At 50.4% G+C, this 13,962-nt stretch overlaps 1 protein-coding gene across 5 annotated transcripts in view; it reads left to right on the top strand.

The window, feature by feature from the left end:
• Positions 1 to 13,962, top strand: part of MED15 (mediator complex subunit 15) — a 57,595-nt gene that overhangs the window by 31,027 nt on the left and 12,606 nt on the right. For 4 of the 5 annotated variants that reach the window (XM_024763824.1, XM_024763829.1, XM_024763826.1 and 1 more), the window contains 3 exons: positions 5,200 to 5,251; positions 6,811 to 6,840; positions 8,252 to 8,464. In XM_024763824.1, the coding sequence (XP_024619592.1) occupies positions 5,200 to 5,251; positions 6,811 to 6,840; positions 8,252 to 8,464 (295 nt within the window). Of the gene's footprint in view, positions 1 to 4,673; positions 4,948 to 5,199; positions 5,252 to 6,810; positions 6,841 to 8,251; positions 8,465 to 13,962 lie in introns of those variants that run through there. The other variant, XM_024763825.1, reaches the window with a different exon arrangement.

A 13,962-nucleotide genomic window follows, 5' to 3' on the forward strand; every position in this document is an offset into this window, starting at 1 on the left:
GAAGTCTACTCAGCCAAATATCCAGGTTCATTGCTTACAAGGTCTGCCTTTCTCTCAACTAGGGTACGATTCAGCTAGACTTCTGGACACTGTATGACAGGGGTTCTCTGTGCTCTTGTTTCCAATCACACGTTCCTCTTTCCCCTGAGCCCTCACCAGAAACACTTTTAACATTCACCTTTTTCCCAGCATTCTGTTCCTGATGACATCTGTATTCTCTAAGATGACATGAGCTTTCTGACCAGCTCCTTTTCTTCCTTTGAGTCCTCAGTAACAGAGTGTTTACCATGCGTGTTCCCACCAACAGTATTCCCTGTGGCCTGGCTCCCTCTTGCCTGCCCCTTATTTCTTGTGAACCCTCTTGCCTGCCCCTTATTTCTTGTGAACCAGGTGTTCGATCAAAAGAGCACAGTATGCAGGGGTCTTGTTAGCAAGAAGGCATTGGAGGTGGTGCCTCATATTTGTATATATTGTATATATTTCTGGGTGTCTTGATTTTCCCACAAGGCCACAGTTGATCAGGAGTTGGGAGAGTGACAGTCTGACTCTTTTATGAAGTTTCCCATCCACTTGTCAGCTGATGATTCCATCATTTAACTGGGCGTTGCAAACTGGTACTTGTCCTGAATTCTGGCTTTTCTTCCACATTTATTAGATGGAATTGTCTTGCCAGGAAAGGTTTTCTTTCATCCACCAGTGCTACTTGGTTGCTTGAAACACAGCCTGTTCGGGACCGTCAGGAGTACTGACTGTCTTGTGGAATTGCTGCCCTTGGTACCCAGGGGCAAGTGCCTGGGGGTGGGGTGAGGCTGCTTCTCTTCCTGTGAGTGGTGTTGTGAGCATGGCTCTGCATCAAGCGAGTTTCAGGCCTTGCAGCCGTTCATTTTGATGTGTCCCCATTGGCTGCTCACAGGCACATTCCTGACCCCTTGGGGCCCCTGTCACAAACCCTTAGTCTTTTGTAGCTTGCTTGCATCTTGGCCCAGAATCAGCTGTTGCTCTAAGGAGCCCTGGTTCCTTTTCAAGGGTGAAATGGTACTTGAGGCTTGCAGTGTGGGCATGGGGCTGCTCACGGCTTCTGCTCTTTTTTGTGAACAGAGCTAAGGAGTCATATGTTTTTGAAACAACAACCTCAAAACCCCATAATTTCACATTGATATTTCCAATTACAGGGTTTTACTTTTATTTTAAACATGTATCTGCTCTCTTTTGTGAATATCTCGTCTTCTTATGTCATTGGCATAATTACTCTAAAATAGTTTCAGAATAAACAGACCAATATTAGCACTAATATTAGTAGCAAATAACAAAATGTGGAATGAAGTTCAAGATTTCTTTACAGCTCTGTGTGTACTTAAAATGTACCCCTTCCCCTAAGGACATATGGTTTTTTTGTTTTGTTTGCTTTTTGTTTTTTAAAATGATCAATCAAAAGAACTCTTTTCCCTATGATTCTGACACCAACTTGATATCAGCTCATATGTTTGGTTGGTTTTGCATTTTTAGGAATTGTACTTTTTTTTTTTTTTGGCTGTGTTGGGTCTTTGTTGCTGCACGCGGGCTTTCTCTAGTTGTGGTGAGCCGGGGCTACTCTTCGTTGCGGCGCGCGGGCTTCTCATTGCGGTGGCTTCTCATTGCGGTGGCTTCTCATTGCGGAGCATGGGCTCTAGGCACGCAGGCTTCAGTAGTTGAGGCTTGCGGGCTCTAGAGTACAGGCTCAGTTGTTGTGGCACGGGCTTAGTTGCTCCGCGGCATGTGGGATCATCCCAGACCAGGGCTCGAACCCGTGTTCCCTGCATTGGCAGGCGGATTCTTAACCACTCTACCACCAGGGAAGTCCTTGTACTTTTTTCTTTTGATTTGGCTTTGTCTTCAATTTGGTAAAAGATTACATACTTCCAATGTGAAAGCTGTATAACAAGGTGGGAAGTTTCATTTCCAGGCCACTTCCTGATACCTCTGGGGATTTAATTGTTGATCTGCAGCATTTCTTTTTGCAGGTATAAAGCAAATATACATGTTCAGATTCCCCGAATCTTATACAAAAGGTATAACAGTGTAGCATCTAGTGTGTGGCCTGTGGCATCTTACCTGGAGCATGTGTGTCCTTCCTGTTGCTCCCTCCACATCCATGAGGGGATTCGTCCTCCACCTTTGCTGTCAGGCCCTCATGCAAGACTTGTACAGGTTAGACAAAGTGTATAAACTGCAGGAAGCTTTTTTTCCCACATTTCTGTCTTCTCACCTGCAAACCAGCCCGCTAGTAGTACCTGCCTCATTGGGCAGTTGGAAGAATTGAGTGTGTTAATTATCTGTAAAGCATTCAGAGCTGTGCCTGGCCCGGAGTCAGTGCGGCGTGTGAGCTGTCACTGCTGTGCTCTGGCCGTACCCAGCCTGGATGCTTGTATTTTTGCTGTCAGGAGGGGGAGATGATAAAGGTGGAGTGAAGATAAGGGAGGTACACGCTCCTCGGCCCATTTCTGGGACTGTCCTGGAGTGGGGGTGCCTTGGAGCAGAAGAGGGGTCATAACCTCTCTGTCTGCATGGAGGCTGGGAACTCTCACGCCCAGGGAAGCCAATCTAGACATAGAGTAAGGCAGCTGCCCTGGGGAGTCAGAGGAGGATCAAATCAGCAGGCCTGAAGCACTCTACCCTTAACGTGCTGGGTGATGTATTTACCCACAGGAGCGCCCCTTGGTGACAGTGTGACTGACCACTCCCTGTGCCCGCTTCTCCTGTCAGGTGGTTGCTGCCCCCCTCTGTCCCCTTCAGGCCTCCTCATGCTGGTCTGGTCCCCAGAGCCTCTGCTGCACTGGGCTGTGGGCAGCCTCAGTGGGCGCAGGCCATGGATGCCTTGTGCCCACCTGGCTCCAAGCACTCGGTCCTGGTTCTGTGCCAAGGGCTTTGGGGACATGCTCCTGAGCCCCATTTACTGTATCTTGTGTCGGAGTAAAATATCTGGTTGCTGGTTTTGTTTTGTTTTGTTTTATAACTGAAGTATAGTTGATTTACAATGTTGTGTTTTTTCCTTACGGCAAAGTGATTCAGTTATACATATGTATATTTTCTATTATGGTTTATCACAGGATATTGAACATAGATCCCTGTGCTATACCTTGTTGTTTATCCATTCTGTATATAATAGTTTGCATCTGCTAACCCCAAACTCCCGGTCCATCCCTCCCCTAGCACCCCCCACCCCCGGCAACCACAACTCTGTTCTCTATGTCCATGAGTCTGTTTCTGTTTCATATATAAGTTCATTTATCATATTTTAGATTCCCCATATAAGTAATACCATATGGTATTTGTCTGACTTACTTCGCTTAGTATAACAATCTCTGGGTCCATCCATGTTGCTGCAAATGGCATTATTTCATTCTTTTTTATGACTGAGTAATATTCCATTGTATATATACATACTACATCCTCTTTATCCATTCATCTGTCAGTGGACACTTAGGTGCTTCCATGTCTTGGCTATTGTAAATAGTGCTGATGTGAACATAGGGGTGCACGTATATTTTTGAATTAGAGTTTTCTCCGGATATATGCCCAAGAGTGGGATTGTAGGATCATATGGTAATTCTATTTTTAGTTTTTTGAGGAACCTCCATACTGTTTGCCATAGTGGCTGCATCAGTTTACATTCCCACTAACAGTGTTGGAGAGTTCCCTTTTCTCCAAACTCCAGCATTTGTTGTTTGTGGACTTTTTAATGATCTGGTTCCTTTTTAAACCTGCTTCCTCTTGCTTCACCTTTTATGGAAGTAGAAAAAGCTCAACAAATTCTTTTAAGATTTCTCCAACCCAAAAGATGGCCAAGGCCTTACTGAGACGTCAGCTCTTGACCTGGCAAGCTCCCCGTCCTTGGCCACCTCATTTCGGAGCTTCCTTTAGCCCCCACTTTCCTTGTGCCCCACTCACCACCCTGTTGTCCTTCAAGGACCAGCCTGGTCAGGTGATCGGTGGGATCCTTTTCCTCCCAGAAATTTGTGGGGGGCATTGGGAGGGGGAGTGTTGAACACATCTCCCATGTGTCCTGTCCTTTGGTACCTGCCCCGTGGCCTCCCTGGGCCTTTACCCCACGTTTTCCTCTGCTGATTCCATGGCTGAGAAAACAGTGGTGGGTGAAGTTTGAGATCAATGAGGGCTGATGGGGGTTACAAAGTGTGCTTATGTTGTTAACATTCGTCTGAGGCCCCCTTTATGTGTTTCCCTTGGAGGTGTTCTCGTGACGGCAGGTTCACTGTCTGTCCCAGGCTCACGGGTTGTCCCCTGTGGTGGGTCCTGGGCTGCGGGGGTCGTCTCCTCTGGCTGCTGTTGAGTGGACTCAGTGTCATGGTGACTTAGGCGGGGGTCAAGTGAGCAGGCGGGGTGAAAGCTCTGCCCTTTCTGCCTGCCTTGCCAGAAAGATGGTCCAGCTTCTCTGAAATAAGATTTTAGTTACGAACATCCCTTCTTTGACCCCAAGACAAACTCACAGTAGTGATTTCCCTGGAACCCCTGGAGTGAGTGTCCTTGGTTACAAAGAGGACAAATGGTGGAAGGCAGGCCCTGCTGGGAGGTTCCAGAAACACAGCGAGAACCAAGAGGGCCCTGGGCAGTGGCCTTCACCTGCTTCCTTGAGCGGCACTGTGCCCTCTCCCTGGGCCGTGCAGTGAATTCAGATCAGTGGGAGCTGGGGAAAGCACAGCCAGGGCGCCCAGCCAGATTTGCATGCAAATATGACGTCAGCAGTGGAAAAGCAACAGGCCGGTGTGAAAAGCGAAAGTACTTTGGTACAAATGGAGCAAAGACAAAAGCGGCCCTCCTGTGTCTACTTCTGAGATGCCCTGTGACCCCGGGCCAGCCCCTCTGCAGAAAGACGGGTGCCTGAGCCCCCCCCCCCGTGACCCTCGCCAGGGTTTACAGCAGGGCGGGGGAGCAGCATCTTCTAGTGTCTTGGTACCTTCTTGGTTTTCTGTTTCTTTGTGCCTTTTGTTGTTCTGTGGTAGCCGAGCTCTGCCGGCCTTTCCCAGAGGGATGGATTCCAGAGGAGGCCGAGCCAAGCCAGACGAAGACAGACAGGGACAGACAGACGGGGATGGCTGCCATCCCTGCCTTCAGGAGGAACGCAGCAGGGCCAGGGCGGGAAGGGGTGTCACTCGGCCTAACTTCTGCGTCTGGGATTAAACTGCTTCCTGTTTTTGCTTTTAGGATGAATACCTTTCTCTCGTGGCCAGGCTCATTATCCATTTTCGAGACATCCGTAAGTAAAACATCACATCTCTGGGTGGTTGTGGTCGCCGTGAGAGCCTGGCCAGTCGCGGCCCCAGTGCCTGAGGCAGGATGTCTGTGGACAGCGCCTGCTTTCTGGGAAGTTCTTCATCGCTTCGCATTTGATTCCATGTTTCCCATCCTCCCAGAGCCTCAGCCTGAAACGTGCTGATTGTGGCCTAATGGAGATGTTAGTGTCCAAGTGGTCTGGGCTGGACTGCTCTTTTTGCTTGTCTGCTTAATCTCCCTTTTTGAAGGACTGCTGCTTTGATCTCTAGGCAGTTCCTGAATAAGCAAAGTCCACCCTGGAATAGACACTTCCTTCCCTGATGCCTGGTTTTTTTGACCCATGGAGGCTGGACCTGTGTTCCCGTCAGGCTGGAAGCTTCTGGGGCCAGCTTTCTCAGCGCCACCCTGCACTCCCTGCCCTGGTGAGGGCCCAGCCCCACAGCATCCCAGTTCCTCTTCTCCAGGGCTGCTCAGGGCCGCTGGCCGCTGCGTGGTGGGGGGTGGGGCGTGGTTACAGCCACAGCGCCTCCTGCCGGCCTGCAGTGGTGTGACCACAGGAGGCAGGTTCCTCCCACGCAGCCTGTCCATGGGGTGGCTGCTCCGTGTGGCTGTTGAGACAGCTGTGGCGTCAGCGTCACTCATCTCAGAGGGAGACATTGGGGACCCCAGAGTCCTTGCAGTGCCATTGCTTCTTTCCACACTAACTTTTTACCAGACTGGCTAGCAAGATGAACCTCACTTGATTTCACTTTCTTTGCTGTGTTTGGGAAGGGCCCATGGTGTTTGGAACAAGAGGAGCAGCCACTAGAAGCCTGGGGCATGAGCAGCCTGGCCACGACCCCGTCTGTACTGGCAAGGGCTCGGCCTTTCGGGCTGGCTGGCCCATTTGGGAGCTGGCCCTGGCACGGCAGTGCACAAAGCCCTTTGGCGGGGGCGCCCACAACTGCCTCACCCCCGGCAGAGGGTGGAACTGTTGTGGCAGTTCCCCGCCTGTCCTGGGGCTGGCTGGATCCGGCTTCTAACCAGCCTTGGACAGACTCAGTTTCCTCATCCAGAAAATGGGGATGCTGCCTCCCTAACCAGAGTGGGCTGAAAATGGAGGTGTTGTGGGCCCAACATAGATCCCTGAAGCGCTCTTGTTTGTGGCTTGGGGCCTGTGCTAAGAGCCCCGGCCTGGGAAGGAGGGAACTAGAGGAGACCCAGCACCAGCCTCCACCTGGGGGCTGTTCTCCAGGGCCCAGGTTGACCGTGGGGTGGTTCTGCACCCTCTCGCTCCTGGCCTCCTTGTGTGTCAGTGCTGCCAGGGGTGGGACACATACATGTATTCACACATGTTCACACACACACACACACACACACACACACACACACACACACACTCTGAAACTCTGAGGTATGTTTTGTCTAGTTTCTAGGCAGGGTCAGTTCACTGTTAGCAAATGACCTCTGGGCGAATGCCTTCAGCACTGACTTAGCGTGGAAATATATGGTTACGGAAATACTTTGTTTACTTTGGTTTTTTTTTTTTTCTTTTATATATAGATAACAAGAAATCACAAGCTTCTGTCAGTGGTAAGAGTTTCTCCTTTTGGAATTAAAGTTTTTCCCAACCTTGGCTACAGAGTAGCAGGAATGGGATGGTGGGTGCTGCGTGTGCCTGGGGTTAAGCTGTTACTGGAGGAGGAAGTTCCCGGAGAGACAACCTCGGGTTCCTGAGAACTGCCAGCTCCTGGCCCACCAGGCACCCTCCTCCTGGTGACCGTGGAGTTGGACGATACCACCCCATCCCATTCCTCCCGCAAAAAAAATGATGAAAACTCACACGATTATTGAATATTATCTAAAATTTTGAGCTCTCTGGGAGAGAACTAGTATGGTATAATGCTATGCTCAGCATAATAATCTGTAGTAGCATTTAGAGAATAACTATGAATTCACTTTCTTAAGTTACAAAGTTTCTTTGTAAGTTAAGAATTGTCATTCTTTTTTATTTTTTAATTTCAAGGTTTTATCTCATGGGAACCCTGTTGATTTAGCCTAGGTCTCGCTGAGTGAGCTGCCAGTGAAGGGGTTTAGCAGATCCCAGTGGCCAACTAAACTCTGACTGCCGGGCAGGGAGCCACCCTGGCGGGCTGTTTGTCTTACTGTCGGTGGCACATGCCGCATGCCCAGGCTTGCCTTGGCCGAGCTGGCTGCACCTGCCTGGGGTCTCTTGGCTTGTGCAGCAATTGTTGGCCAGCCAGGGCTAGGGGGTGGTGGTGGGGGTGGGTATCAAGAGTGCTTGGCCAGGAGAATGTGTGTGTTCACTCGGTTCTGTGTCAGGGTGAGCCGGCCAGGCCACACCTGCCTGCAGGTGGCTCTTTGCTGTTATAACAAGAGCCTCTGGCTCCTGCCCCAGGCCCTGGCATTACTCAGTTGGCGAGCATCTGCGGACCCCTCCCACACACCCTTGTTCTCAGGGGTCTTTCCTGAGAACTGCTCCTCATTGGGGTCCTGCCCAGACTTAGCAGAGATGGGCTTCTGGTGCACAAGGGGACTTGTAACCTCCCTGGGACATCTACTCCTGCCCCCGCTTCTCTAGCCCCAGGCTCGGCTTACTGTGAAGAGCCCTTGACCCTTGTTTTCTCTGGATTCCCAGCTGTGTCTCACCCAGCAGGAGGGGCCTATGGCCAGGATGGGTGGGGCCACCGCCTGCCACCGAGGGCTTGCTTGTCCCTTGGAGTCTGTCAGGACCTGGCATAGGCTAGGCTAGGGTGTGGGCTGTGCTCCCTGACCAGGAGGTGTCCCAGCCCCTGGGGTGTGGTATGCAGCTGGGCCGGGGCTTGGGGGACTCCCGGGACTCCGGCCGCTCACCATTTGGGACACTGAGGGTGTCGAGCCTGGAGGTGGGAGGAAGCGTGTGCCCGGGAAGGCCTTATGGCCCACGGAGCCTGGCCCGGTTTGGCGGACACTGCCCTGAGACGCTGCACCCTGTGCCCCGCAGACCCTATGAATGCGCTGCAGAGCCTGACTGGCGGGCCCGCCGCGGGAGCAGCCGGCATTGGCCTACCTGCTCGGGGCCCCGGCCAGCCCCTGGGCGGGATGGGCGGCCTGGGGGCCATGGGGCAGCCGATGCCACTCTCGGGGCAGCCACCTCCTGGCACCTCGGGGATGGCCCCCCATGGCATGGCCGTCGTGTCCACGGCCACTCCGCAGAGTGAGTACCACGCCTCTCAGAGAACCTGCTGCGCTCTCCACAGGCGGCGCGTTCTCTTCCCAGCCGGGGGTGGGGGTGGTGAGGGGGCGAGAGGAGCTGGGGAAGCTCCAGCCTGCTTTGCCTCCCAGAGGGCGAGGGACACCGAGGCCCTCTTGCCCAGGCTGAGGGAGGACTTGGAGGAGGATGGGGTGGCCTGGGACTCCATCCAAGGGGCTGTGCTTTGTAGTCAAGATAGAAACAGTTCCGTCTCAGGGTGTCCTCAGCCGTGAAGCCCCATCTGTCCCTTCCAGTGTTGCCCTGGCCCCAGGCCGCCCAGGCTGTGGCTCGCATCCTGATTCCCCTCCCGAAGGAGGCACCTGACCCTCCGCACAACTGCTCAGGCCAGGAGCAGGGTTGCAGCGCCGGCTGCCTCTGTCCCAGGACCCTCTTTTTTAAAAAAAATATTTATTTATTTTTGGGTGTGTTGGGTCTTCGTTGCTGTGCACAGGCTTTCTCTAGTTGCGTCGAGCGGGGGCTATTCTTTGTTGTGGTGCGTGGGCTTCTCACTGCGGTGGCTTCTCTTGTTGCGGAGCATGGGCTCTAGGCGCGTGGGCTTTAGTAGTTGTGGCACGCGGACTCAGCGGTTGTGGCTCACGGGCTCTAGATCGCAGGCTCAGTACTTGTGGCGCATGGGCCTAGTTGCTCCGCGGCATGTGGGATCTTCCCAGACCGGGGCTCAAACCCATGTCCCCTGCATTGGCGGGCGGATTCCTAACCACTGCATCACCAGGGAAGTCCCCCAGGACACTCTTGATGGACATTTATGCTTGTAGACTTTTATCTAATACTGCTAAGTGCTTCAGTACTTTTTTCCTCTTATGTAACTTTTTATTTTTGAAAATATGAAGAGCCACAGGAAGTTGCAGAATAGCACAGAGCTCCCATGTGCCCTTCCCCCAGCTTCCCCAATGAAAACATCCTAGTACATCACCAAAACCACGACAGTGCTGTCAACTCAGGCAGACTTTATTCACATGTGACCAGTCTTTGCATGCACTCTTGCGCATGCGCGTGCATGTGTGTGGTTCTGTGAGGTCTTATCACATATGGAATGGAGTTAGCACATGGAACCGTCACCACCAACAGGCTGTCCTGGTGCCTCCTAATAATCACACCCTCCCTCCAACCCAAAGCCCGGCAGCTGCTGATCTGTTCTCCGCCTTGGTAATTGTGTCATTTTGCGAATGTTACATAAATAGAATCATGCAATATTTGACTTGTTGAGACTGGCTTTTTTTCACTCCGCCTGACGCCCTTGGGAGCCTCTAGGTGGTGTTGGTAATTCCTTCCTGTTCGCTGCTGAGTAATATTCCCTGGACTGGCTGGGCCACGCACAGTTCACTTATCCGCTCACCCTTGAAGGACATATGGGTTGTTTCAGTTTGGGCTGTTAAACTAAAGCTGCTGTGAATGCTTGTGTACATGTTGTGGTGTTCCCATGTATTCTGTCTCGCGTCCCTCTCAGGAACCCTGTGACGAGGGCAGCCGCGGCCTTGAGCACCCTGTTCTTTGTTGGGTTCTCTGTGTCCGGGTCACCTTGCCCTTCTCAGAGGCCACATGCATCCTCAGTCCCACCCACTCCTGCACTGGCACCTTCTGCCCCCAGACACCCCCTTCCTCCCAGAGCTTCATTTCTCTTCCTTACTGATGTCTTGCCGTCTGACGCTTGGCTCAGTGGTTGGTTCTTCATCTCGAGCTCCCAGGTCCCCTCTTGTCAGCACACCTGTGTCTCTCTCTCTCTCTCTCTTTCTCTCTCTCTCTCTCTCTCTCTCTCTCTCTCTCTCTCTCTCTCACACACACACACACACACACACACACACACACACACACACACACACAGAGGCAGGGCGGCTTTCAGAAGGATGCTCCTTTTCATATTATACTCGGGTGTGCTGGTTGAATTTCTTTTTTATCACAAACTTAGATTTTATAATAAAAAATAGTTTTAAGCTGTATGAGTTTAGAATGTTTTGCAGTCTGACTCCTGAGACTGTCAGTTCAGCAGTGAAGCTTTGGTGGGCTGTCTTGCACCCTCCCTAGTCCAACCTTGGCCCACATCCTGTCTTCAGCTTCCGAGGGGCTTGGTCTCCTGTGTGGCACCAGTGGAAGTTAAAGTGGTCTCTACTCTCATGTCCTGCTGCTGCCTCTACAGAGACCCACCCTCCCTGCCTGTGACCTCTAGTGGCCTGGTCTACCTGAAATAAGTGTAGTGCTTGATGGGTAGTTGCTGCCCTTTTCTGACACCTCCAAACGCCACTGTGTGATGAAGGCTGCTTCGGACCTTAGTTCCACGCCCCCGGAGTGTAGGTCCTGGGTCAGAGGACTCGCAAAGGGCAGCCCAGAGCCTGCTGTGCATCTCCAGGTGACCTGGATTAGTCACAGGAAACACACACTGCTGACTGTGGATAAGGCTGGGGCTGAGGTACAGGATACTTTTAAACTCTATACTTTTTTGTTTCCTTGATGAATTTTATATCATGTGCATGTAGAACCTACTTTAAAAATAAGCCGTATTTCTGGCTGTTGCTGAGGAGCCCTCTCTCCTTCTGTGTAGACTGTGTTTTGGATTGTTGGGCTGGCAGAAGGTAGGGGCAGCTCTTTGCCCTGCTATGCCTTGGCACGCTGCAAGGTGGGGGAAAGCAATCCTGGGATCCCTCCGTCCAGGATTTGTGCCAGGGCCCTTGGCATCCCCCAGCTCCGCCAGAGCCCAGGGCAGATTGGAGGAGGGTGCTCCCAGTTTAGGCCTGTGAGAATTGCAGATCAGGGTCAGTCATTGAGCACACAAAATCAGCAGGCATGGAAGGAAGCAGACACACCTCAAGGAGGAGCAGAAACAATCACCAGATGTGGGGACGCCCCGGGACATAGCCATTGTTAGATATGGCCTTGGGGTGCTTAAAAAAATAAAGGTTGGACTTCCAAATGAACGAACACTGTGATACTGTATCAGGAGTGACCAAATAGATTTGAAAAGAAACAAAGTAGAACTTGTAGAGACGAGAAGTAAAGTCATTGAAAGAGGAAAGTGTGGATGAATAAACAGATAGATACAGCTGAAGAAAGAGTTTGAACTAGAAGCTACATTTGAAGACGTTACCTAGAACGTAGCCTAGAGAAGAGGCCTCAGGAACAGGAGGGTGAGAAACGTGGAGCATGAAATCAGGAAGTCTGACGGGCATCTAAGTGCAGATGGAAGCACAGAAGGTGTGAGGAGATGATGGCCGATGAAAAGCCCAGTGGACCACGCAGGTTAAATAAGGCATCCATGCCCCAACCTGTTGTGAAACAGCAGGACACCAAAGGCCAGAAGACTATCTCAGAAACAGCCATTTCTGTCAAGGAGCGAGAAGCAGACTCAGCAGACTCAGTGATGGAGTCAAGAAGACAATAGAGGTTGTTAGAGCCCTGAGCCCAGAGCTGCCAACAAAGCCGAGGAGACCTTCACTAAAAGTTTTTAAGGGCATACTTTTTTTTCCCCTCACCATTTCCTCTTACCTCTCAGACCATCCTTCCCAAGATGCCAGGTGTAAATGGGAGAAGAAACATTTTCCATATAAGGGCATAAACACGCACAAATCTAAGGTAGTGATTCTAAGCGATTTTGCACCCTGGTGAGTGTTTGGCAATATGTGGAGACAGTTTGGCTGTTACAGCTGGTGGCGGGCGGGGGGGGATGCTGCTGCTGGCATCCAGTGGGCAGATGCCAGAGATGCTGCTGAGCATCTTCCGTGTACAGGGCAGCCCCCACAGCATGGTGTTGTCTGGCCCAAGGTGTCAGGAGGGGCAAGGCTGGGAATCCTTGGTGTAAACAAAAATTACCTCTGTAAAATAATCCTTAGAGCTACCCTCTACAGGTTCTGAGCACTGTTTTGGGTCTATAGTAGATTATTTAATTCTGAGTCCAATGTAGGGGTATGTAGTATAGCTGAGGAAACTGAGACAGAGCAGTGACAGAGTTGGGATTTGAGTCCAGGTGTCTGGGTCCGAGGCTGTACCCCTGGCCTTTATTCTATCCTGCCTCTTAATATAAGTCTGCTGTGTGGGCATAAGAAGATAAACAGGGACCATACCAAATGGAGTCAGGAAGGGCAAATATCAAGGATATCAGGTCTATCGTGTGCATGTAAAACCTACTTTAAAAAAATGTTTAGAGAGGATTCTAAGGTCCTCATATTTGGGAAAGAGGTTTAAATGTGGATAAACTTTATACTTTGTTAAATTAAATATGCATGATAAAATTGTAAAAGTCGTTGCTAAAACAGTAGAAATAGTTTGTAAATTCCAAATCCATAAGAGAAAATGGAATGAGACAGAAACAACAAACAAAAATCCAAACGAACAAAAATCAACCCAGTCCTCCAACAAAATAGAATTCAGAAGAGGAGAAGAAAAATGTCCATTATACCTCAATAAAGCTCAAAAAAAAGAGGAAACTTAGAAGGGGAAAGACAAATACAAATAAGTTGAAAACCGTAAGTAATCACAGTAAAAGTGAAGGGATAGGCTTTCCTGCTGAGACTGAATGGAAACGTAAGGAGAGGGTACAGCTCTTTAATCCTTACAGGAAACACACCTGAAATAGAAGATGCAAAAAGACTTGAAAATAAAAGTTGTGTTGGGCAATTTCCCCTCCCAGTTACTGATAGTTAACCAGACAAAAATAATGAATTTAGAGAGGAGTTGAAGGATGTAGTGAGCAGCTTCGTCTAAGCCTGTGGGTGGGAAATGTGCTCACAATGGGTCCTGCATGGATGTACTCCCCACCCTGACGCTCTTCAGAAATTGTGCTGAAGGAGAGAGCCAGTCCTTCTGTGTGGCTTAAAAATGGCAGAGTCATTAGAAATGGAGGTCACCTTAGTAGCTGGTGAGGCATGGCACCACAAGGGCTCCTGTGGTGTTGGAACTGTGCCAGGTCTTGACCTCCATGGTGGCTGAATCTTGCCAGGTGAGAAAATTGTATAGAATTTAAACTACACACTCAGGCAAATGGGCACACATTCTGATTGTGTTATGGCGTTATACAAAGTGCTGCTATTGGGGAAAACTGGGCAAAGTGTACAAAGTGTCTCTGTGTTCCTCCTTTTCATCTTTATTGAAATATAGTTCATGTACCCATATTCACCCACTTGAAGTGTACTGTGCAGGGGTGGTCAGTGCACTCACGGCATCAATTTTAAAACATTTTCATCACCCAGAGACTGGATCACTGAAAATCTTGTGAATGATTGTTTTTTTTAATTTATTTGTTTTTAATTTTTTGGCCGCGCTGCGTGGCTGATGGCATCTTATTTCCCCGAGCCCGGATTGAACCCATGCCCCCTGCAGTGGAAGCATGGAGTCTTAACCACTGGACCACCAGGGAAGTTCCTGAATGATTGTTTGTATCAGCATTATTTATAACTACCAAAAAGTGGAAACAACCCAGATGTCCATCAGCTGATGGACAACACAAAATGTGG

The sequence above is a fragment of the Neophocaena asiaeorientalis genome, unplaced genomic scaffold (assembly GCF_003031525.2).
Source record: "Neophocaena asiaeorientalis asiaeorientalis breed wild unplaced genomic scaffold, Neophocaena_asiaeorientalis_V1.1 scaffold110, whole genome shotgun sequence".
Taxonomy (NCBI): Eukaryota; Metazoa; Chordata; class Mammalia; order Artiodactyla; family Phocoenidae; genus Neophocaena; species Neophocaena asiaeorientalis.